We start from the raw sequence: 26,371 nt of genomic DNA on the forward strand, positions 1-26,371 counted from the left end.
AGAGCTTTAGACATGCCCAATTTTAACTTAGAGCTTTAGTTATGCCCGATTTTAAAGAGCTTTAGTTATGCCCGATTTTAAAGAGCTTTAGATATGCTCGATTTTTACTTAAAGAGCTTTAGTTAAGCCAGTTTTTAAAGAGCTTAAGTTATGCCCGATTTAAAAGAGCTTTAGTTATGCCCGATTTAAAAGAGCTTTAGTTATACCCGATTTAAAAGAGCTTAAGTTATGCCCGATTTAAAAGAGCTTAAGTTATGCCCAATTGAAAAGAGCTTAAGTTATGCCCGATTTAAAAGAGCTTAAGTTATGCCCGATTTAAAAGAGCTTTAGTTATGCCCGATTTAAAAGAGCTTTAGTTATGCCCGATTTAAAAGAGCTTTAGATATGCCCGATTTTAACTTAAAAAATAGCTATATGTATGCCCCTTCTGTCCAGTCTACGCCTCTTGAGTTCCATCCGCCTCCAAATAAACGTTTCGGAGACGATCTCGAGCTAGTTTTCTGGGTAGAACTTGTTTTTATTTTCAATAACTTTTTTAAAGCATAATTCAGTTCAATGTAAAAGAAAAAAAAATCGTTTTACATCGAGGTTTCATTGGACTAAATAAAGTCAATAGTAAATACGGATCAACAAGTTAGATCACATTCATAAAAGTAAGTGACATTTCGAGATTTTCTTTCTTCTGCGTTTATTGTTAAAATTGCGCAAAAAATCGTGCTTGTATTTCTTAAATTAGAGTCAAAGATAAAAGTGCGATAAAATGGAAAGCCGTTTCAAATAAATACAAATGAATCGGGGTATATACAATACAAAAGTTGACACCAATTTGCACTCACTCAAAATGAAGAGTAAAAAATCATGCGTGTTTTTCTTAATATCAGAGAGTCAACGATCAAAGTGAAACGCCTTTTCTAATAGAAAACTTATGTATATAAAGTACAAAAATAGGCAATTCCACTCACTATCTCCATAAAGGTTGCTTGAAGGAAAATTCGAGATCCCACCCTGCTTTACCGTCTCGGCCCCGTTGCTTGGACTCGAGAGCATAAAGGGGCGGCCGGGGTCTTCCGCGTCCAGTAGGCGCTTGATGGTGGCGACGTAAAGCGTCAGATAGTCGTCGATGTAGCGCTGATCGTTACCGACACCCCACCTACAAGATACAAGAAGATTTATTTAACGTCGGACATTATAAACAATGAACATAAGCTTATAGCTTTTTCCCGACAAACAAAAGGACATGGTATACATAACAAATACTATCAGCTGTAAAATGAAAGCACATAAGTAGATATTGAGATCAAACATTCATAGCAAGACATAATAAATATAATACAATGACATGCTAAAAGACATATATTCAAATATTATATCATCACCGGCTATTAAAAGACAATATATTATATTATTTTTATCACATTAAGCATACATTACTTATAAGACGGGACTACCTGTCGGTAGTAGGGAATACATGCAAAAAGAACTGTGGATAGTCTGAAAAACGTAAAATAAGAGCTATCGGGAGTCGGGAAAACGTGACATCAGAACTGTCGGGAGTCGGGAAAACGTGACATTAGAACTGCCGGGAGTCGGGAAAACGCGACATTAGAAGAATATAGAACAGAGTTTGCCTACATGCCGACACTCAGGGATACGTGAAATCAGAAGAATATAGAAAAGGGTTTCCATTAAGAGAAGTTAGAAGTAAGATACTCCTAGTCGTTGTCCAAAACTTCAACAAATTCACAGGTTCTGAGAAAACCATACTAGATTAATTATATGTCGGGTGTCGGTGAAATAAAAATGGAGAGACTGTGTACTAGTTTAAAAAAAACACATTGGATGGCAACAAATATAAACAATGGATTTACGTTGATTTTCGTAAAAATATAGATTATAGCGCAATAATGGTGTTCTGAGAACTTGCATTTTGCGGGTTTGCTGTATCAAGTCGTATTTAACGAAAGGCATAGCTTCGAATGCGACACTAATGTAAACAACAATTTGGATTGGTACACGTTCTCAATGTATCATAGTTTGATATTCAAGTCATTCTATACCCTTTCCGACAATTTTAACTAGTACAAATCCCAAAATAGGAATTGTCCGAAGCGACCTCCAACCTGTCGGGAATCGGCAACATGTGAAATAAGAAAGTAGAAATACATATAATTCACTTGAAGTTTTAACGTTATATGATGGCAACGTTTATAGTAGAGTTTAGTAGAGTTTATTTCAACATACATTAGGCTTAAAGCCCATGAGTACACATATATTACAACAAACATACACATATGGTCAATGACGTACAGAAACAGTCTTAGTACAAACAATTTGTATACACTTTATAGTTATGTATGTATCTTTAATATTAAATTGATTAATAAATGTCAGTAAATGGAGAGAAGCTATTGATAACACAAGTCAGCTCTCATTTTAAAAGCTTTAAAAACAAAAATAGATAGATTTCGTACGCTTTTTTCATTTTCAATCTGTAAAAGGTCAATTAACTTGATCATGTTTGTGTTTTTCCAATAATGTTTATTTATATACTGCTTTCGTAAATTTTTAGACATTGGGCATTCCAGTAAAAAATGAAATTCGTCCTCAAGAACGTTACAGCGTTTGCATTTTCTGTTTTGAAACGGTATTTTTTCAGGCTTGTGCCATCTCCCTGCCTCCACTTCAAGTCTATGGGCAGATACTCCAAAACGAGTTAACGCAATTCTAAATTTTGAAACATTTACTACATTTAAATATGGTTGAAACTTAAAGCTACTGTAAAGGCTATAACTTCTACCTTTGGTCGAGTTTTGAAGTTCACTTGACCAGTTTTGCAAAAACATATCAGATATTCGTTGTTTTGCTATGGATAAAAATAAGATAATATCTCCTACACCTTGAAAAAAACATACTTCACTTAATCCTAATTTGTCTTATAGTTCCTTGACAGATTTAACACAAGACTTTTTATCTGGAAATATATCGTGATCATGTAATAACATATCATAAATAATTTTTATGTACTTGACATTATCAGATTGTAATATTTTAAACCAGTACTTTAACACACAGATGATACGTTTATTTATTAATGGCACACGTCCAAGTTCCCCATAAACAAAATTATTTTGTGTTTGCAACCTCACCTCTAACACTTGTTTACAGCATCGTATATGAATTCTTTCGATCAGAACACTATTATTTAACCCCCATATATTAGTTGGTTTGATTTATGTTTTCGTTGTCTATGGATATGAAGATTGTTATGTAGGTTTTTGTTCGTGTATATACCGTTGTTTCGTGTTGCATGCGACTAAACGAAACACTAAAATCAACAGATAATAGATCATATTTCGATTTTCAAATAACCGACTAAAAAATATGCTTTTTATTGTATGCTTTTTGGGTTTATAGAGAAATATAAGTGAATTAAAACTGATAATTCAATATTTCAAAAAATGAAAATTGACAGTGTAAATTATCGATGAAATACTGTGAAATGACGTCATTTTCATGACGTTACGACCTAATTACTTCAACAAAAAAAATACAGAAATAATTATTTTTAATCATAAAATAAAAAGAAAATTTGTTGAATTCGGTGGATAATCGATTTTAATTCACTCGTGATCATAGAAAATTTGTATTTTCACTCGTGGCGCATATCATTTTTAATACTCGTGATTTAAAATCGATATTCCACCAAATCCAACAAATTTCATATATATAATTAGTGTATGATTATTTAAAAGTATATCTGGCGGCAGTCGCGTACAAGTCCATACGTAAAATCTTGTACTTATCTAACCACTGGGCTAAACTAGCTCCTTGCGCGCTTCCTAGAACTACATCTAAATCCATAGTCAAGGTAATTACCTCTGCGACTGAATCACTGTGCGTAGTCGTAAGATTAGTAAGGAAGTCGCGCTTAAAATAACGGCGACGACTGCCCCAATTGCCAACACTAACTCTTGTACTTCTACGTGTACCAGCCTTTCTTCTATAGTTGCGTTTACTTACATATCGCTTTTTCTTGTAGGTACGTCTAACCATTATAGGTGTATCCCTTTTTGCTCGTTTGGCAATTGCGATATCAAGTCCAGCTTCACAAGCGGTTCTTTTAGGCATAAAAAGTTGCGTGCGAAAAATATGCGTGCTGACTCGTCAAAGAATAATCTTGTTATGACGATGTTTGAAAAATTACCGTTAAGTGACGTCAGAAGTTAAGTGACGTCACGCTGTATCAGTTGACGTCATTTAGGCATGTACGTTTTCCCGCCAAAAATTATAATACATTAAAAAAGGCGGGAAAATAAATAAAAGTACGGGAAAAGTTCCTATACCGGAACCGGAAGTTAAAGTGAGCCAAGCCGTAAGGGTAATACTATACCTTCCAGCTTGGCTCACAATTTTTCAAAATGGCGGATAGATTACAAAAAGGTTACATTACACTAAATGTGTAGGTTACACGCCAGTTAGCATAAAGTTGCTAAAGTACAATAAAATGAGGTCTGATAGTCGGGTAATAATATTTAAACATCAAAACGCCAAACTCAATAATTTATCGTGATGATTTTGTTTTGGCTAGCGTGCATTAGCGACCAACTGATTTTGGCTAAGGTGCATAAGCTTCACACTGGTTTTGGCTAGTGTGCATTAGTGACACGCTGATTTTTTCTAGCGTGCATTAGAGACACGCTGATTTTGGCTAGCGTGCATTAGCGACACACTGATTATGGCTAGCGTGCATTAGCGACACGCTGATTTTGGCTAGCATGCATAAGCGACACACTGTTTCTGGGTAGCGTCCATTAGCGACACGCTGATTTGGGCTAGCGTACATTAGCGACACGCTGTTTTGGGCTAGCGTACATTAGCGACACGCTGATTTGGGCTAGCGTACATTAGCGACACGCTGATTTTTGCTAGCGTGCATTAGCGACACGCTGATTTTGGCTAGCGTGCAATAGCAACACGCTGAAATGTGTAGGTTACACGCCAGTCAGCATAAAAATGCTAAAGTACAATAAAATGCGGCCTGATAGTCGGGTAATAATATTTAAACATCAAAACGCCAAACTCAATAATTTATCGTGATGATTTTGTTTTGGCTAGCGTGCATTAGCGACCAACTGATTTTGGCTAAGGTGCATAAGCTTCACACTGGTTTTGGCTAGTGTGCATTAGTGACACGCTGACTTTTTCTAGCGTGCATTAGCGACACACTGATTATGGCTAGCGTGCATTAGCGACACGCTGATTTTGGCTAGCATGCATAAGCGACACACTGTTTCTGGGTAGCGTCCATTAGCGACACGCTGATTTGGGCTAGCGTACATTAGCGACACGCTGATTTGGGCTAGCGTACATTAGCGACACGCTGATTTGGGCTAGCGTACATTAGCGACACGCTGATTTGGGCTAGCGTACATTAGCGATACGCTGATTTTGGCTAGCGTGCATTAGCGACACGCTGATTTTGGCTAGCATGCATTAGCGACACACTGTTTCTGGGTAGCGTCCATTAGCGACACGCTGATTTGGGCCAGCGTACTTTAGCGACACGCTGATTTGGGCTAGCGTACATTAGCGACACGCTGATTTTGGCTAGCGTGCATTAGCGACATGCTGATTTTGGCTAGCGTGCATTAGCGACACGCTGTTTTTGGGTAGCGACACGCTGATTTGGGCTAGCGTACATTAGCGACACGCTGATTTTGGCTAGCGTACATTAGCGACACGCTGATTTGGGCTAGCGTGCATTAGCGACACGCTGATTTTGGCTAGCGTACATTAGCGACACGCTGATTTGGGCTAGCGTACATTAGTGACATGCTGATTTTGGCTAGCGTGCATAAGCGACACGCTGATTTTGGCTAGCGTACATTAGCGACACGCTGTTTTTGGGTAGCGAAACGCTGATTTTTGCTAGCGTGCATTAGCGACACGCTGATTTTGGCTAGCGTGCAATAGCAACACGCTGAAATGTGTAGGTTACACGCCAGTCAGCATAAAAATGCTAAAGTACAATAAAATGCGGCCTGATAGTCGGATAATAATATTTAAACATCAAAACGCCAAACTCAATAATTTATCGTGATGATTTTGTTTTGGCTAGCGTGCATTAGCGACCAACTGATTTTGGCTAAGGTGCATAAGCTTCACACTGGTTTTGGCTAGTGTGCATTAGTGACACGCTGACTTTTTCTAGCGTGCATTAGCGACACACTGATTATGGCTAGCGTGCATTAGCTACACGCTGGTTTTGGCTAGCATGCATTAGCGACACACTGTTTCTGGGTAGCGTCCATTAGCGACACGCTGATTTGGGCTAGCGTACATTAGCGACACGCTGATTTGGGCTAGCGTACATTAGCGACACGCTGATTTGGGCTAGCGTACATTAGCGACACGCTGATTTGGGCTAGCGTACATTAGCGATACGCTGATTTTGGCTAGCGTGCATTAGCGACACGCTGATTTTGGCTAGCATGCATTAGCGACACACTGTTTCTGGGTAGCGTCCATTAGCGACACGCTGATTTGGGCCAGCGTACTTTAGCGACACGCTGATTTGGGCTAGCGAACATTAGCGACACGCTGATTTTGGCTAGCGTGCATTAGCGACATGCTGATTTTGGCTAGCGTGCATTAGCGACACGCTGTTTTTGGGTAGCGACACGCTGATTTGGGCTAGCGTACATTAGCGACACGCTGATTTTGGCTAGCGTACATTAGCGACACGCTGATTTGGGCTAGCGTGCATTAGCGACACGCTGATTTTGGCTAGCGTACATTAGCGACACGCTGATTTGGGCTAGCGTACATTAGTGACACGCTGTTTTTGGGTAGCGACACGCTGATTTGGGCTAGCGTACATTAGCGACACGCTGATTTTGGCTAGCGTGCATAAGCGACACGCTGATTTTGGCTAGCGTACATTAGCGACACGCTGTTTTTGGGTAGCGACACGCTGATTTTGGCTAGCGTGCATTAGCGACATGCTGATTTTGGATAGCGTGCATTAGCGACTAGCTGATTTTGGCTAGCGTACATTAGCGACACGCTGATTTTGGCTAGCGTGCATTAGCGACACACTGTTTCTGGGTAGCGTCAATTAGCGACATGCTGATTTTGGCTAGCGTACATTAGCGACACGCTGTTTTGGGGTAGCGACACGCCGATTTTGGCTAGCGTGCATTAGCGACAAGCTGGTTTTGGCTAGCGTGCATTAGCGACACGCTGTTTTTGGGTAGCGTCCATTAGCGAAACGCTGATTTGGATAGCGTGCATTAGCGACATACTGATAAACGGGGACATACATTTGATACAACGTAGCAAAAAAATAAAACATGGGCTCATTTTTTAAAACATATTTTCAAAAGATTTATTATCAAATCACGGGTTTATAAAGTTTAAGGTTATACAATGTCAAGCTTTGCGGCAATAAAACGAAATAAAAATATAGCTGTGTACCTATCTTCACAATAATATTATTCGTATCAAGGATATACACAGCTTTCAGCAAGAAAAGCTCACGTTTTGCAACACTGAATTCGTTTTAGTCGTTTCGATTTACTGAGTTTGTACTTTAACAACGACTGCAATTTCAACTTGATTGTATGTACTTTGTATTCGACTTGCTGATAAACCGTGTGATTTTTTTTTGGTTTGTAGACTGCCTCGTAAATACCTTTTAAAAAGCAAACGCTTAAATATGAAAACATCGAATGAACATGACGTTTTATTTATTAAAAGCCAAAAATAACGTGCTTTTTATTACTGTATTAACATAACGAACAATTTAAATGTTGATGAATAAAAGACTAAAATAAAAGTTCAGACGAAAGGTACCATCGACGAAATCATTGTTAATACTATTGCATATACTGTTTCTGAAGTCGATACAATAATAAATTTGATAAAAAAGCTAATGGGTTCAGTTTGAAATCATACGATGGGTTGTTTATACGATCAATACAACTTTGGTTATAATCTCGTTCTAGGAAAACTAGGCTTAATGCCTGTGCGTAAAGTGTTGTCCGCAAACGCTGATCAATGACGACACTTTCCGCCCAAACTGGATTTTCGATGAGGATGACTTCAATTGAACGTACAATTTCATAAAAGTGGAAGGTGTCGTTCCTGATTAGCTTGTGCGGACTGCACAGGCTAATCTTGGACGACACTTAACGCACATGAATTAAGCTCGGTTTTCCCAAATCGCGGCTCATTAACAATAAATCGCCTACCATCCCTTCAGTCCGAGCTCGTTCTCATTGTTCCCGCTGTAGGCAAGCAGAGAGGGGTGGTTCTTCAAGCGTCGGACCTAACAATCAACGTAAAAGTGGTAAATTCGGCTTAACAGTCGCTGTCAGCTCAGGTACTACTTAAAAGTCCACCGGGAACTCATGAGTACACTACAAAGTACCCAGGGTTTGCAAAATGAACTAAAAAGAACCCCGGAGTATGGCCGGGTGCCTTTAAGTGGTCTTTCCTTACTCGGGGTATTTGTAACAAATTAGAATGCTTAAGAGTACCCGGTGGCACTTTTAAGTAATACCCGAACCGATAACGATCAATTGAGCTAAAACGAGAGGTAATTACAAGTTTCATCAATAATTCTCATTTAACAATGTGGTAACATGCGGGCTCCGCAGGTGGCAACTCTTTAGTCGCATGTTTCAGATGTTGACACCACTACATCACTACGCCCAAGAAAAAAAGACTTTCGTCGGAGACGATCCATGGAGGCATAATTGAGCCTCGTTCTGGTAAAACTGTGCTGAATGCATGTGTGTATACGGCATCACAGATTAGCCTGTGCATTGAACATTGGCTAATCAGGGAGGAAAATTTCCATCTTTATTGAATATCTCGTTTTAAGGAAGTCTCTTTTCTACCGAAAATCCAGTTTAGGCGGAATTTGTCGTCCCTGATTAGCCTGCGCGGACTGCACATGCATTGAGCGGAGTTTTCCCAGAACGATTTTCATTTATAAGGTGCTTTACATATAAGACTACATAGGAACATGCTTTTTCCCTGTATCTTGTACACGTACAATTACATATGAGCCTTGTTTTGAGAAAACTGGGCTTAATGCATGTGCGTAAAGTGTCATCCCAGATTAGCCTGTGCAGTCCGCACAGGCTAATCAGGGACGACATTTTCCGCCTAAACTTGATTTTCGGTAAGGATGGACTTTCTTGAAACTAAAAATACCTTAAAAGCGGAAAGTGTCGTTCCTGATTAGCCTGTGCGGACTGCACAGGCTAATATGGGACGACACTTTACGCACATGCATTAAGCCCAGTTTTCTCAGAACTAGGCTCATATGATTCAAAAATATGTTGGTCATTTATAGCTCTGAGTTTTACAAATAATAGTGAACTGCAGTGAGGACTATGGTAAGTTGCAAATGGTGGCTATCAATCATGTCAATTATCAACGAAATGTTTGATATGCCGCTTTACGGGATTAGTAAGTTTACCAAATGCATGTTGAATACTCCACACTATCAATTGTTTCTATATAGGTACAATTTCCAAACCTTTCACAAAGAATTGTTATCCTCTATATATAGTTATTCATTAGTCTTAATGAAACTTATTGTTCAGTTTGTCATGAAATTTTCATCAATTTTTACCTGATACGTCACTTCCTGTTGAACAGACGACAGGAAGACGTCATCCGTAGGGTAGAGTGCGCATGCGTACATGAAATCCTGCCATATCAGGATACCGAGCTCGTCCGCTAGGTCGTAGAAATAGTCCGTCTCGTAAATCTGAATTTGCATGTATTTGACATTGATTTTAATCATTTCCAAATATTATTTACATGACGCAAACTGCATAATTGATCGACAGGTGTCTCTCATCAACAAACTTGTGTGATTTCTCGTATCGCAATCACTTCTTTCAAGATCGAAGAACACGCGCCGGAAAGTAGTTTTTCGTTGATTCAATTGAGTCGTGTTCTGAGAAAACTGGACATAATGCTTGTGCGTAAATTGTCGTCCCAGATTAGCCTGTGCAGTCCGCACAGGCTAAAAATGCCATAAAAGCGGAAAGTGTCGTCCCTGATTAGCCTGTGCGGACTGCACGTGCTAATCTGGGACGTCACTTTACGCACATGCATTACACGCAGTTTTCTCAGAACGCGACTCAATTGATTAAAAACGCATACATTTGGTTATAGATTAACATATGTAAAACATCGATAAAAATATTTTCATATAGTAATATACGAACATATTAACCTACATTTACTGAGGTCCACATTGCTGGATTGGGAAATTAACGAAATGTTGCATTTTATCTCCAAAATATATTTTTGGAAACCGTCATTAGGAAATTTTAGGAAGTCATTTGAAAACATTTTTTGACACTGATATTTTGATATTTTCTAGTTTGAAAAACACAACAAGAACACCACTGTACTGCTAGTACTTCCACTTCTACTATAACTACGTAAAGCGAAGCTTACCCCACCACCCCACACGCGTAGGCAGTTCATATTCGCGTCAACGGCTGACGTCATGTAGTTACGCAATCGGTCATGTGACACGCGTTCCAGGAAGCTGTCGGCGGGAATCCAGTTGGAACCCTTGAGAAATATCGGCTGGTCATTCACCTTGAAGAAGAATGTCAATCCTGTAGAGAAAAGAAGAACAAGACTGCCAACGTGTCACAAAATACGCCAATTTAAAGGTACGGGTTACTATGATATGTGTTGAATGTATCAATCTGTGGGGAAAAAGTTGGAAACGAAAATAAGTTGGATGATGATATAATTCAAACTTATCAAGTGAGAGAGCAAGCGATGTTAATTTTCAAATGTGTGTAGTTTAAAGGGGCCTTTTCACAGATTTTGGCATCTATCGAAGCTTGTCATTAAATGCTTTATATTGATAAATTTAAACATTGGACTTAAAAAATCTCCTGTAAAAAAAAACAATAATACAATTAAAAAAGTAGCCCTCAACAGGGCTCGAACCACTGACCCCTAGAGTCCTGAGTAAAAAGTCTCCCGCCGAGACCATTGGACCATCCGTACTCATGCGGATGTATTTTTTACCAATATAAGCAATCCTCGTAGTTTCCCAAAATATAAGGACAACAACAGAACTTATTCAATAGTTTCGCGTTGCAACGCTTTATAATTTTCGGGTTTTCAAATCGTTATCAGTATTACTATTTCCTCACAAATATCATAACTAAAACGAAAATTTGCGAATCTGAAACAACTTATTTTAAATTTTGTCAATTTATCAAAACGTAAAAAGGCCCCTTTAAAGGCAATACTTCAGAATGGCTTCAGGCGGCAACCTGGGTGATTATCAAACTTTGTCGAGATTATATGCCCACAGACATCGTCAACAAGTTTGATAATACAGTGAAACCCCTTGAAACCGGACACCTCCGTGACCGAGAGGAAATTCCGGTTTAGACAGGATTCCGGTTTAGAGGGGAAATAGGCTATTTTACTTTCAGAAGGTCAGTTACATAGCCTTATGTAAAGAAATACTCACTTTCAGCATATTGTAATAGTCTTTTTATATATAACATTAATTCATATTGCATCACATAAGAACAACCAACACATGTCACTTAATATGTTGATTCGAAAGCAATAACGGTTCAATTCAAACCGGTGAGTACGAGAGCGGACGCGATGACAAATTTTGTTTTTAAGAACCATTAAGAAATGCTTTAGGCGATCTGGCCGGTTACGGTTCGTATCCCTATAACACTGAGACGGCGTTTGAAGACGATACAATGAAAAAGCATTTGGGTCACAGAAAGGGCGGACAATATTAATTTGGCCATTTTTTTCATAATTAAAGGGCCAGAATAAAGAAGTGACCCAGGCGATTTGGCTAGTTGTCAATCGTGGCAACGATTATATGCCAACATGTTGACACAAATTATCTTGATGATCATATTCAATCATTTGAGTTAGAAAACGTCAAGGACCATAATTCAGAAATTCATAATTAATCTCGGTGAGATCTGCTGGTTATCGAACTTGGCACTGATTATATACACACAAACACTATCACCAATTTGTATCGAACTTGGCCGTGATTCTATGCCCACAAACACTATCACCAAGTTTTATCGAACTTCGCCGTGATTATATGCCCACAAACACTATCACCAAGTTTTATCGAACTTGGCCGTGATAATAAGCCCACAAACACTATCACCAAGTTTTATCGAACTTGGCCGTGATTATGTATGCACACAAACACTATCACCAAGTTTCGTGATTATCCTAGTTGATCTATTTACTTTAGAAAACGGGTTAGGTAAATTTTTCCTATTTTAAAAAATATTTTATTAAAGAATTTGAATCAATAAGTGGTCAACATTCTCTTCGACACCTACAGTATATATAAATAAATAAATAAATAAATAAATAAATAAATATATATATATATATATAAATATATAAAAAAAAATATATATATATATATATATATATATATATATATATATATATATATATATATATATATATATATATATATATATATATATATATATATATATATATATATACGCTTATTTATAAAGATTCAGTGAATTACAATAAAAATATGTCGAAATTTCATACTTGCTTTTCTTTATCATTTCCTATCTTTTCCAAACATACCATGTTTATTGACTGACAGATGTTTTCCGGGTCCGACCGACCGGGACCGACCTGCAGAACAACGAAAACGAGAAAACAATTTAGATTACCGTTTGAATTTCCAGGCAATGGATCCTCGACCAGTTCCACGGTGCGGAAACCGATCTTGATGATTTTTGTGGAGAGTACCTGCAACTGTCCGTCCAGTATCTCCACCGTGAGGTTGTAAAGACGCTGCTGGCCGTAACCCCTGGGCCACCACATCTCAACGGCGTCCTATGGGATGACGAGGATTAATGCATATGAGTTAGTGTTGTCCCAGATAACCTGTGCAGTCCGCGCAGGCTAAAAGGGACAACACTTTCCGCTTGAATGGCATTTTTTTATTTAAAGGAAGTCTCTTTTTAGCGAAAATCCGGTTTAGGCGGCAATTGACATGACGCCTTGACGATGATCGCTCCGCCCACTTAATCACGTGGCTTAGCGGGTAGCAAACCTAGACAAGCTAACACCAAAATGGCTTCTTTGCGTATAGATTGCATATAGATTTACGCGATATTCCGGATGATTTTTTACGGACTATTTCACACCATATAACACTTGTAAAAGGGGGTTGTGTCATTTGGTTATGCAAATGCAAAAATATACGTTTATAGAGAACATCAGCTATTTATAACGTTTTTTTTCGGTACATTAAACACGCTCTCAAACGCTTACGCGCTTACCGAAATCGAACCTGTTACGTGTAATGGTGTTATAAGCAATAAATTAACACTTATACACCGGTATTTACCCATGTTATTTACGAAAATATTAACGAAACATTTTCGCTCGTGTATTTGACACGAAATATCGCTTTATAACTGGGATTTCGGTGAAGTTTCACGCGCTTTCGGACGCCGAGTGGGTACCTAAATCCCACATGTTATTACGTATAAAAGTGATATTAATAATATTAAATTATTGCTTATTTGACATTTATCAGTCACTATAATTGAAAGTGCACAACACAATCAGTTTGGTCATTGTCTGATATAAATTAGCGTTCAATGAAGGAAAATTCAGTCAGGCTACTTCATAAAGCAGGGACCTATACAAACAGGTTTGTTTGTATAGGTCCCTGCATAAAGCTACCAGTATCAGACGCACGCGCACACCGACTTCCCCCAAGGAACCGCATTTATTGGTTATATCTGACAGTAATAATAACTCTTATACAATGGCATTATTGATACGTTTTTATTAAAACAGAAACATAAAATGGTTTTCAATTGTTTCTGACATACAAAAACTCGATTAATAACGGGGATTTCGTTAAGAAACGCAAAGTGGGTACTAATATTCTCTATTATTTCACATGCACGCATGATATAATTCAATATTCTCTATTCTTTTACATGCACACGTGATATAATTCATACTTAATAATGCTTAGTTTTTGCTTATATGACATTTCCAGTTATTGAAATAAATTAATGTTATATAAGGGTGATCTCGGTAATTCTACACATTAGGAGCTTCCATTCGCTCTTGTCAAGACCGCATTTCCGCGTTGGAAATCTTTCTGGATACCGAATGTCAGAGTAACATAATCCCTATTTACATCGTTTTGCGATATTTCATTTCCATTTTTTTTAACAAAATAAACGAAACTCGTTGGAAAAAAAGAGAACTAGGCATGCGATCTCAAAGTGTGGATTAAAAGCGTTCATTGGTGACACCACATGTCTGCACATGTGTAGATACCGTTATTAAGATAAGATATCACGTGTCACCTTCAAATAACATGTATAATGACAATAAAGTGCATTACTGTCAGAGTAATAAAACAGCATGAATTAGGCTTCATGCTGGGTTTTACTTCTTTTAAAGTAATGCAGATGAACCTTGCTTCCATTAATCACCTAGTAACTGATAAAACTATTAAAAACGTGAACTATTATGTCATGATCAGATCGATAACATAAACTATTTAAATCTGCTAGTATATTCGATAATAAGATATTGTAATTGTCTTTGACAGTGTTGACGTTCAGTTGTTCGTGATGACGACCACTTGCATTCATCCATCTCTTACACTTCTCAAGAATTCTTTTCGGCTTTGGAAACGATATAAATTCAATGCCACCAACTAATCTGTCAGGATATCGATTTTCCGAGTAACATAATCCCCATTGACACCGTTTTACCATTTTAATCTACGTTTTTTAAAGAGGAAAACAAAAGAAACTCGTTGAAATGAAAGTGAACCTAGACATAGCTTGTCTAGGAAATGGCGGACAGTTCGTTGCTAACTCTCGCGCCCGATTAATCGATCGCTGATTGGTAGATCTATTCTTAGATAAGGATTTGATTGACAGGCGGCGTCATGTCAATTGTCGTCACTGATTAGCTTGTGCATGCAGATCAGGCTAATCTGGGAGCATACCGTAAGCTCACTTATCAGTTTTATTATTAACCATTTTCGTCATGATAAGCAGCATGAGAAGTAATGGGGTAATCATTATCATAGCCATCATCATCACAATCACCATGCTCATTTTCATCGAAGTTGAGGTCAAATTGCAAAGATCACACGGACAGTGTTCTTTAACCCATTTATGTCTAGCGTCTAGAAGAAAGGCCTTGGCAAACAGCGTAGACGCAGATGAGACGCCGCATGATGCGACGTCTCATCAGGGTTTGCGCTGTTTGCTTAATGGAATTTCTGTAAGAAATAGTCTAAATATAGAAATAAAAATACTAGACATCCCTAATTTTGGAAAAAAACATTGCTCCAATTTAGAAGGATGGGAGATTCCACTAGGCATAAATGGGTTAAACACAATTGTGTGTCTGCAGGATAATTATCTGGAGAAAGCCTCACCTACGATCGCCATGAGCCGCGTTCTGGTGAAACAGGGCTTAATGCATGTGCCTTAAGTGTGGTCCCAGATTAGCCTGTTCTAACAATAGCAACACTTTCCGCTTTGGAATTTTTCCTGAAAGAAAATCTTTTCTAAAGGAAAATCAAGTCTATGTAGAAAGTGTCGTCTCAGATAAGCCTATGTGGACTGTGCAGGCTTATCACTTTACGCACATGCATTAACCCCTGTTTTCCCAGAGCGCGGCTCGCCATCATAATAGTAATGCTGGTCACATACGCAGGAGGTAAAGAAGAAGCCCATCGATTTTGAGATCAACTAGTAAGAGATAAAAATCACTTGGACGTTTAGACCGTTTCCAGACAATATCAAGTGGACGCTTTATTAAAGCTAGGATCTTAAAGTTTACTGGGTATTTTTTAAAGAAAATGAGAACCCTGTCGATTTTGAGATCAAGAAATTAACGGTTAGAAGTCGCAATGGTTTAATGCTGGACACTGAGAAGTGCTGGTATCAACGACACATATAGTGGGCATTCTAAACACGGCCGTTAATCAAGGGCACCACCTCTTTTTGCGATGCATTGATAAATGAGCCAATGCTACTTCCGAGGTGGCACTAAGGACCGGATGTTATGAAATTCTGAATAATCCGTGACATTTAAAAAAATCCGGTCCTTAGCGCCACCTCGGAAGTATCATCGGCTCATTTATCAATGCATTGCAAAAAAGAGGTAGCGCCCGTGAATTACGGCCGTGATAAAGCTCCTTCCTCACAAGTAGCTTTCATTTAACCAGGCAAGAGTGTATCTTTTTGCCAGAGGTTTCTGATACAATAGATTTAAAATGATCAGGTTATACCAAAAGTAAATGTCAAAGGGACAAGCACTGAAAAATATTGAAACAATTTGCACTTGTTTACGACTTGGCTGCATATCAGGGAATTGATTACGCTTTACAAACGTCTCATCTTATATATTACATTTGGAATTAAAATCCCCTCGATATCGATGCTTTCGAGACTAGTTCCAGTGAAAGATTGTTCCCATTGGCTGTCGATTCCAGCGAGATGCGCGCGCACCAATCCCTGCACGTGGACATCTCGTACAGCTCGCGTGAATACCTTCACGTGCAATTTCCAAGATTTCTGACCTTGAATGAAGACAAAATAAGTTTTAAGGATGCATAATGAGTTTATTATATCAGTGCAAGCAGTAGAAGTGGCTATTTTTGTTTATGCTTGTTTTTGTGTTTCGCGAAAACTCAACACAATATGACACTTTCGTTTTTTCTGGAAATTCTCGTTTAATGGAATTGTCTTCTAAAAGAGAATCCAGAAAGTGTCGCCATTGCCTAGCCTGTTCGGACTGAACTTTTTCAATTGCATCACCGAGCCGTATTCGAGCTTTCACACATTTAACGAAGAACACAATAATAGATCCGATACATGAATTACATTATAGAAGTTTACAACCTTTCTCTGTACTAGTGGTCACATCTGTGATAATCAATTTATCATACGCCACGATGAATATGTCTTGCCTGAAAAGAAAACGTGGGAATGATCAATACACACTACGGTTCGTAACCAAGATGTCCCTTTTCGATAAGCGAGCGACATATTGCGAAACCTTGAACATCTTTTTTATATATTGCGTAATGTCGGTACTGTAACATCGTTATTATTCGTGGGAAATTAATTTTCGTTGATTCCGTGGGTTGGCAGAATTTAACACCAACACATGGGATAACATCGGAATACATCAAACATGCTCCAAATGTATAGAAAGCGTTTTAATTAAATTAAAGGGATAGTATACGACATAACAAAAGAAAATCAGACACCTGGGTTTTCATAAAAATCGGAATGTAAATGAAAATAACTGTTGCACATACCATATCCCTTGCGATACAAAAGCTGGGCCCCAATCCCAGCTGAACGCGCACTGTGTTTTGCGCACGAGGTTGCCATGACACTCGCCGTGGAAAGAAGATGGCGGGCATTCCGGTGGGATTTTTTTGTCTAGCGTCTTTGCTCTCTCCTCACCGTATGTTACCGCTGACGTGAAGTTGATCATTATTTCGTTCGGGGCGTCTGCACTTTTCTGACAAACAAAAATGCAAAGTGTAATCTAAACGCTGACAGCGCTGAAAGACACTACCCAAAGGTGCATTTTGTTGGTTTAACCTTTTGGTTAATGCACGTGGGTCCATTATAATAAACATTCTCAATCTTTTAGCTCTGCTCAGAAGATGAGTTTTGAGTTTCAACTCAACTCACAAATCAATCTCAAATCTCAGATATAAGAACAGCCCATTGTTTTCTCAAACACCGGGTGAAGTCAGACTCAAAACTCACAAAAACAATATTGGAGCACCAAACTAAGCATAATGGTGCACCTTATATCAAAATTTGAAAAAAAAAATCAAAGTTGATTAAGGCTCGGATCTGGTTGTTTGTCATGAAGCTTCTCATTAAACTTACCGGTAATCGCTTTTCTCTTTCGTAAACTATAGCGAGAACAAGTAGAATAATATTTTTCTAAAGGCTTATTACTCCTTTAAAAAATATTATTCGTCAAAGCTCTTTACTGAGCATGCGCAGTTGACAATGTCGGTTTCCGTACTGCACTCGCAATCGGCGATTGGCTGATATTATCGCGTGACTTTTTAACTGACCTTTAGCGCGCTCTTGATGTCAAAGGTGTATCTGACAAACATGTTGTCCGATTTGCCGACGGACCGCCCGTTTACGTAGATCCGTGAGATTGTGTCTAAGCCATTGCATACCAAGATGATCTCCTGTTTGTTTAACAGAGAGGTTTCCACTGAAACAAAAACATATGAAGCTCAAATGGTCGTTGTGGGCTCAGTTACTACTTACAAGTACCCCAGGCACATAAAGGCACCCGGCCATAACCTGGGGTACTTTTAGTTTATTTTCTGTACCCCGGGGAACTTGTAACTAGTACCTGAGCTTTTTAATGACATTTCAAGCGAAAATGATGGCGTTTGATAAACGCATACTGTATTAATCTACCCTTAGAGTTGTCGTTTCATACTATCACATAAATCTTCATTCTCTGCCATCACAAGAAAACTCGACTAGATTTGGGGTGATTTCATTTTTGTGTGTAAATATTATATTATGAAAATTGGCCCCATTTCTTTAATACTTTGAAAAAAAAGTGTATAATTTAAGGTTCATGACAAGACATAAATTACATAAATAAAAAGGAAAATTAACAACAGGAAATTATTGTACCACGTGTCTGCTTTCACGTGGTTGGTTATGAAGGCATGGATTTGATCCAGCTATGATGGTTCCATTCAAATCTCTGCGCGGAGGTTGATACCTTATGTCCACGTTTGGCAGTGTTTCGAATTGTTTCTGGTCATCCTTTATTAATTGTTTAAGTCTTAATTAGGCTATTGATTAACATAAAATGGGGTGTGTTGTCGGACCAGGGAACTATGCGAAACCGGTGCGCATGTCAAAGTATTGAAGTCAGAGGTTCTTTTGAATAAATTTAAGTCACAATGAGGTCAATGTCAATTTAAAAGTTAAGCTGGTTGAACTGGAAGGAGAGGGTATGGCAATACTAATGAATAACAAGCGCTTCATTCGCTTCATGATAAAAGAGTTGTAACAGCTGTGTGCTTTAATAGACGAAACTACAATTTTACATGTCGCGGACGTAAATTGAAAATAGATGGACATACAAGTCACTAATGGTATATGCCCCCTCCACCCCCCCCCCCCCCCCCCAATAAATAAATAAAAATAAATAAAAAACAATCAAGATATTTCTTGGCATAAAAAGCCCCCAAACAAATATAAAACATTTGTTTAAACCATCTATTTTTTAAATATATTGGTATATAAATCAATATGTTGAATGGAAATATAAAGTAATTCATCAATTAATTATGATCGAGCAAACTGTACATTTAAAACGTCAACGTTCCGATTTCTTCTTAGCTGGTAGAAAATGCGTTTTAAGCTTAACGATTTAGTGCTTTGTAGCCTGCACAGGAAAAAGTAGTTTCCGATATTCGAACTCTGGGAATCAACAAAGTTTAGTTAAATTGTTTGATACTGTTGGGTAGGTGGGTTTGGGGTTTGTATTTATGAGCACGGGTATGGGCGATGCCAGAGTTTAACACTACTATTATAGAGGACAGAGACGTTTTCTCGGAATAATTTCATTCCGAGAGGTGAATGTTTGATTATAGTCAAGTGGGCGTTTGCGGTGTGTGGGTGGATGGTGTGCGTGCGTGTCCGTGTGTGCATTTTTCATGTATCAAAGCTACTACAGTACCTTTAAAATTCCTTGAGTATGCCCAGTCGGAGCGTCCTACCCAAAAGTATTCGGTGTCGTGATTCCGGAAGTACGGGTCGTTTAGGATACCGTTGTCAAGGAGAGCCGTGTAAACCCCACCCGGAACCTTGCAAGATACTCCGTCTAGCGAAAAAAACGCAGTATTAAGCTCGAAAAAAGTCGGATATTCCAAATAAGCGGTTCGCTTAATAACATTCAATTATTTATATTACTAGTATATAATTTATTTATGTAAATTGACATAAAACATAGATTTTCGCCAAGCACAAAATATTGCGTTTTTTATGTAAACATCTGAATATTATTCTAGTGCATTCTTATATTTTACGAGATGTAACATTACATGTTATATTACATTAAAGTGATATTATGGGCATTTTTCACTGTTGAATTGAGCTGAAAAGAATTAACAGGTCAAACGAATTAGTTAAAATGTGGTAACTGACCAATTATCTATAACTCATCTTGCTACCAGTTGTTTATAAAAAATATATATTATTTTCGATATTTTACATGACTCACCCAGTCATATAAACCGAAATGATCCGTAAAACAAAATTGTGTCTTAGTGTCGTATCATGAACGAATCTGCATGAAAACTACATTTAGACTCACGTTGTACATCGAATCATTTCTGCCGTCAGTTGTCAAAACAAAATTACGGTTGATATTCAAATGGATTATTTTTCTCTTTGCGGGATATTGTTTTAGTATGTTCATGCTGCATTAAACAATATAAGTGTATATGAATTGAAGACACCAACAATTAACAACGGTTGCGATAGCCACCTATATACTGTTAGATGCCCATAATATCACTTTAAAGGGCTTTTAAAACGGCGCACAGTCTTTGATAGTGATTTTTTTTTCAGATAAGTTGATTTTTCGTTATCATTTGATTTTTTTTTTCATTCAAAATGATGTTTTCACTAATTAATATCATAGCCACACGCTAGCCACCTGTGGTGAAAACAAGTAATTCACGAACTATCGTACATCATACTAATTATTAAGGTCACTTATGAGATCTATTACAACAATTTCCGCCTAAACAGGAGCGTTAGATCACCTCCAAATACACTAATTGGACTGCTTCTAACCAAGAAATAGACTCGATAGCGTTTCAATAAATCTTCGTCTTTCGATGTATTTGAGATCAAATTAATAGGTTCAAGCAAAACTTACCCATTGTAGAGTTTGAAAGTAGCCATTCGTCCCCATTGAGCGGGAGAATAAGCTCCAAACTTGTAATACCATTGATGTAACTGCAAACACGTATTAAAAACACTAACCGCGCCAACATCGTTCCGGATACATTGTAACCCCATACAGTGGCTTTATAAATTGCATCTCTTTCCGATTGTAAAGAAACACAGCTGTCGGACCATAATCGCAGGGATTAAGAGAAACATAAACGAGAACCAACGTCACCAGACATAATGAGCAGTGTTCGTTATATCGGATTTCGTCGCAGTTAATTACTAAACGTAAAGGGGTCAGGTTTATAATCTGTTATTGATGTCGGTGCATCGTCAGCCCCGCCCACAGATCATTGAATTTACATTCGGCGCATTATACAGCCACGCACATTGGCTTATTTCCCTCAAATAAATAAATAAGAGAGAGAGAGAGAGAGAGAGAGAGAGAGAGAGAGAGAGAGAGAGAGAGAGAGAGAGAGAGAGAGAGAGAGAGAGAGAGAGAGAGAGAGAGAGAGAGAGAGAGAGAGAGAGAGAGAGAGAGAGAGAGAGAGAGAGAGACAGAGAGACAGAGAGACAGAGAGACAGACAGACAGACAGACAGACAGACAGACAGACAGACAGACAGACAGACAGACAGACAGACAGACAGACAGACAGACAGACAGACAGAAACACAGACAGACAGACAGACAGACTGAGACAGAGACAGACAGAAACACAGACAGACAGACAGACAGACAGACAGACAGACAGACAGACAGACAGACAGACAGACAGACAGACAGACAGACAGACAGACAGACAGACAGACAGACAGATAGCCAGCATAAATCATAACAGCCTGCGAGTAACTTGGGTTTTATGCTGTTTGCTGCTCATCAGTATCTTAACCCTTTCAGCGCTGGAACCGAGTTTTAAAGGCCTTTGCAAACAGTTTGGATCCAGATGAGACGCCACAAAACGTGGCGTCTCATCAGGATCAAAACTGTTTGCTATTTTAATTGTATTCTTTGGAAAAAAAATCGAAGAAAATGATAATTTTAGAAATTCAGCAGACGACATTTTAGCAGACGACGAATTTCCCAGCATTCAAAGGGTTAAGGTTGGAAAGGAAGCCTTTAAATCTTGATTCTAGAAAAGTCGATTTTTCTATTTAATAAGATTGTCTAAAGGGCTACAAACGCACCAAAGTACGTTTATAATGGGGTAAACGGTTAAACAAAATTATTTGTCCCCGAAGTCATATTGCTGTTAGCTGCCACTCTAAGATCGCTCAAAACTCTCCATGAAAGCATTTACACTATTTGTAAATTTGTCCTGTTAAATTCGGATTATGTTCCAACCTTCGGAACATGTGAATTTGGTTGGTGGGCACATATCGAAAAGATGGACCTTGTGTCCTGGTTTTCCGGTTCACCACACAACAACACACCCACCCGCGGCACAGATACACTCTGAATTGCAACTATAATTCATGATTAATCGCAACTTAGGTGAGTCTGGTAAGTTAACCCATTTATGCCTAGTGGACTCTCCCATCCTTCTAAATTATATCAATGTATTTATAAAATTAGTCTGGTAAGTTAACCCATTTATGCCTAGTGGACTCTCCCATCCTTCTAAATTATATCAATGTATTTATAAAATTAGGGATGTCTAGTATACTTATTTCTATATTTAGAATATTTCTTACAGAAATTCCTTTAAGCAAACAGCGCAGACCCGGATGAGACGACGCATTATGCGGCGTCTCATCTGGGTCTACGCTGTTCGCAATGGCCTTTTTTCAGGACGCTAGGTATAAATGGGTTAATAAAGCTCAATCGGTCATTGTTAGCTCAGGTACTACTATAAAGTGCGGAAAATACGCTAAAACGCACCAGGCCAATATTAGACTGTACCCGAGTTGTATAACCGCCCCTAAAAATCGGTTTCGTAAAACAAAATTCTCTTTGAACAAAACCTGCCTCAGCTTGCCATTTTGAGTATGAGTTTCGATAATATAGAGGCCGTTTTATAGAATGATATAATTGACATCAATATGAACATGATTTTTGTTTAAAAAACAGTCGACAACGAAGAATCCAGCGTTAGTATTCCCGGTACGTTCCAGTATATTTTCCGTACCCGGGGTATATTGTAGTATACTTAAGAGTACCTGGTGTTCTTGTAAGAAGTACAAGAGCCGGACATGACCAATCGAGCGTCGATTAAGTAGGATAGCTCGGATAAACTCCGCGTAGTCGCATAATAAAGCCTCGTGTGTAGAAGGACATCAATAACTTCAAAGCTATACCCACAAACACTCTTTATTTTCTTTTTATTTACAAGCAAATGTAAACAAAACAAACTTTTTGCGCTTTTATACGAACATCATCCTAAAAATTAAGTACTTTCTATGTTTTACAAAATTATTAAAAACGTTACCACCGTACTAATAATTGCTCTTTACGTTGCTGGCACCCAATTGTCCCTTTAAGTTACCCAAATGTATAAATCTTGATAACTATTCTGCAGCGGATAATTTTTGGTTATCTTCAATTTTAGGATATCTTTTTTGGTTAGGGATTTTATAAAATAGTGTTATCCGAGCAGGAACACGTTTTGGTTAAGTTTTGGATATGATTTAGCCAACGTATTTGACTTCGGTTACCTTTATTCAAATATAGGCTATCTTTGCATTGGCTCAACATATCCAGCTTTATAAAATTGGCTGCCGCGGATGACTGCTAAGAAGACCACGGTGATTGATTTCGACTACTAAGAAGACCACGGTGATTGATTTCGACTACTAAGAAGACCACGTGATTGATTTCGACTACTAAGAAGACCACGGTGATTGAGTTCGACTACTAAGAAGACCACGGTGATTGAGTTCGACTACTAAGAAGACCATGGTGATTGAGTTCGACTACTAAGAAGACCACGGTGATTGAGTTCGACTACTAAGAAGACCACGGTGATTGAGTTCGACTACTAAGAAGACCACGGTGATTGATTTCGACTACTAAGAAAACCACGGTGATTGAGTTCGACTGCTAAGAAGACCACGGTGATTGATTTCGACTGCTAAGAAGACCACGGTGATTGATTTCGACTACTAAGAAGACCACGGTGATTGATTTCGACTGCTAAGAAGGCCATGGTGGTTGAGTTTTATTTTCATCGATATTAACAACAACAAGTACGCATATGCCACCCTTAAATACGCCGTTTTAAATAATGTTCGTTCACTTCATCTGCTGACAATTGACCTTGGCTTGTGGCCTTGACATTTGGCCTAAGAACATGGGCACTCCTTGGCACAATTTCTGCCATTTTGCTATGTTATTTGATAATCCTTCAATGATAGACAAAGTGTATGATCCATAAAAGGGTTAAAAAATGCGTTCTTACATCTGAGCTTTGACCTTGAACTATGACCTTGACATTTGGGCTCGAATCTTGTACGCAGATTCAAACATTCGGATCACGTTTGCATAGGTATTTCTAAATTCATCCATGCCGGACGAAGTTTTGCTCTTGACAAAAGTTCAGACGTGTGTAAGAAAACGACATTTAAAAAAAACATAACCTTAATCTTTTATCACGTATTTGAGCACCGCTCTGTGAAAAGGGGGTTGAATGCATGTGCGTAAAGTGTCGTCCCAGATTAGTCTGTGCAATCCGCACAGGCTAGCCAGGGACGACACTTTTCGCTTTTATGATATTTTGTTTGGAGAAAGTCACTTCTGAGCAAAAATTTAGTTTAGGCGGAGTTCCTATTGGTGAAGACAGGTCTTTACCAAACGACACTTTCTGGATTGATCCACATTGAAAGATGTCACAGACGACAATTGAAATTGTAAAATAAAACGAAGAAATTGTTTTGGTAGGGAAGAACTCGTTGACGGTAAAGGAGAAATTGTTTAGCAATTTCTCCTTTCTCACTAAGTCGAATGATTTTTTGTGTGTGTAAAATCTCGTAACGGTCGGTTATGGGTTGAAGTCTTATTGTTAACTCTTTGGTGCTTGCAGACGCATCTTTGCGGTTTGCATCGGACAACATTTGGAAGTTATAAGACAAAATGAGAAATTTCTCATTTTGTCACAAGATTTCAATAGTTTATATTGTGTAAACCAGCGCTTGTAAATAGCTAATTTTGCGTTCATAAATATGATTGAAAGTCGTCTGGTGCATTTCTTACCAGTTACTACTGAGTTAATTGTACTGTTGCCTCAATATGAATGAACCATTGTTGAAAACAGCGTAAACATACTATAAATCAAACTTTTCAAATTGTGCTATAGTCGATTTGGAAAAAAGCCAGGAAACTTCATGCCGCTATGGTTAGGGTATCGAATTACATTGAATGCAATATTTGAAATGTTTGACAAGCGGGAAGTTCATAATTTAAATTCTCTTTTCCAATAAGCCGTCTTCTTAAAAAGTCGTAACTATGAATATCGAACTGTCGATTTCATGGAACAGGAAGGGATATGTTAAACAATTTAATTCATTCTATGAGCCCATGCCTATACCTTTAAAAACACGAACAATAACATTTTATTTATTTATTTATTTATTTATTTATTTTGAATAAAAAGTGTGAATCGGAAATGACGGAAGAGTGTACCCAAGAATGTAGGGGATTTAATTGTTCTGGAGGTAAAATTATCTGTCTTAATGACATTTTCTTGTCTTTTAAGTTAATTTTTTCAAAATTGGTGGAAATAATAAATAAACAATTGAATACATAACTACATGAATGAATGAATAATATAAATTGGGTAAATAAATAGAAATAAATAAATAAATAAACAAATAAATAAATAAATAAATAAATAAATAATAAAATAAAATAAATAACAAGAAGACCGTAATGGTCCTGGATCGCTCACCTGAGTGATCATAAGATTGTTTGATTTCATTGAAACACACATTATGCTTGGACAACTAGAGCGCACAAGGTTTTTCTCAGATTTAACCTAGTGATTTACTTTTTGACCCGAGGTGACCCATTTGCAAACGTGTCCGAGATTTCATGACTATTTCCATTCTGACCCAATTTCATGATGATTGAGCGTAAAATGTAGCCTCTAGTGTTCACAAGATTTTTCTAAGATTTGACCTAGTGACATTGCTTTCAACCGACATGACCCGTATTCAAACTTGTGTGAGATATCACAGAGAAAATCATTCTGACCAAGTTTCATGAAGATTTGGCGAAAAATATTACCTCTAGAGAGTTCACAAGGTTTTCCTATTATTTACCTAATGACTTAGTTTTTGACCCGACGTGACATATTTTTGAGCTCGTTCGTGAATTGGTCAAGAAAATCATTCTTAC

The 26,371-nt window shown here is 38.0% G+C and overlaps 2 protein-coding genes across 2 annotated transcripts in view; one reads left to right on the forward strand and one right to left on the reverse strand.

Annotated features, from left to right (window-relative positions):
- Positions 1-17,586, reverse strand: part of LOC127837281 (beta-mannosidase-like) — a 61,922-nt gene extending 44,336 nt beyond the window's left edge. Inside the window, exons 1-8 of the mRNA XM_052364200.1 lie at positions 17,396-17,586; positions 16,974-17,041; positions 16,482-16,651; positions 12,747-12,912; positions 10,486-10,652; positions 9,647-9,784; positions 8,253-8,329; positions 963-1,150 (exon numbers count right to left, since the gene is read on the reverse strand). Of these exons, the coding sequence (XP_052220160.1) occupies positions 963-1,150; positions 8,253-8,329; positions 9,647-9,784; positions 10,486-10,652; positions 12,747-12,912; positions 16,482-16,651; positions 16,974-17,041; positions 17,396-17,577 (1,156 nt within the window). The 5' untranslated portion in view covers positions 17,578-17,586. The remainder of the gene's footprint in view (positions 1-962; positions 1,151-8,252; positions 8,330-9,646; positions 9,785-10,485; positions 10,653-12,746; positions 12,913-16,481; positions 16,652-16,973; positions 17,042-17,395) is intronic.
- LOC127837282 (sulfate transporter-like) overlaps positions 1-26,371 on the forward strand; it is a 385,236-nt gene that overhangs the window by 266,406 nt on the left and 92,459 nt on the right. The window lies entirely within an intron of this gene.

Source organism: Dreissena polymorpha, chromosome 7 (genome assembly GCF_020536995.1).
Source record: "Dreissena polymorpha isolate Duluth1 chromosome 7, UMN_Dpol_1.0, whole genome shotgun sequence".
Taxonomy (NCBI): Eukaryota; Metazoa; Mollusca; class Bivalvia; order Myida; family Dreissenidae; genus Dreissena; species Dreissena polymorpha.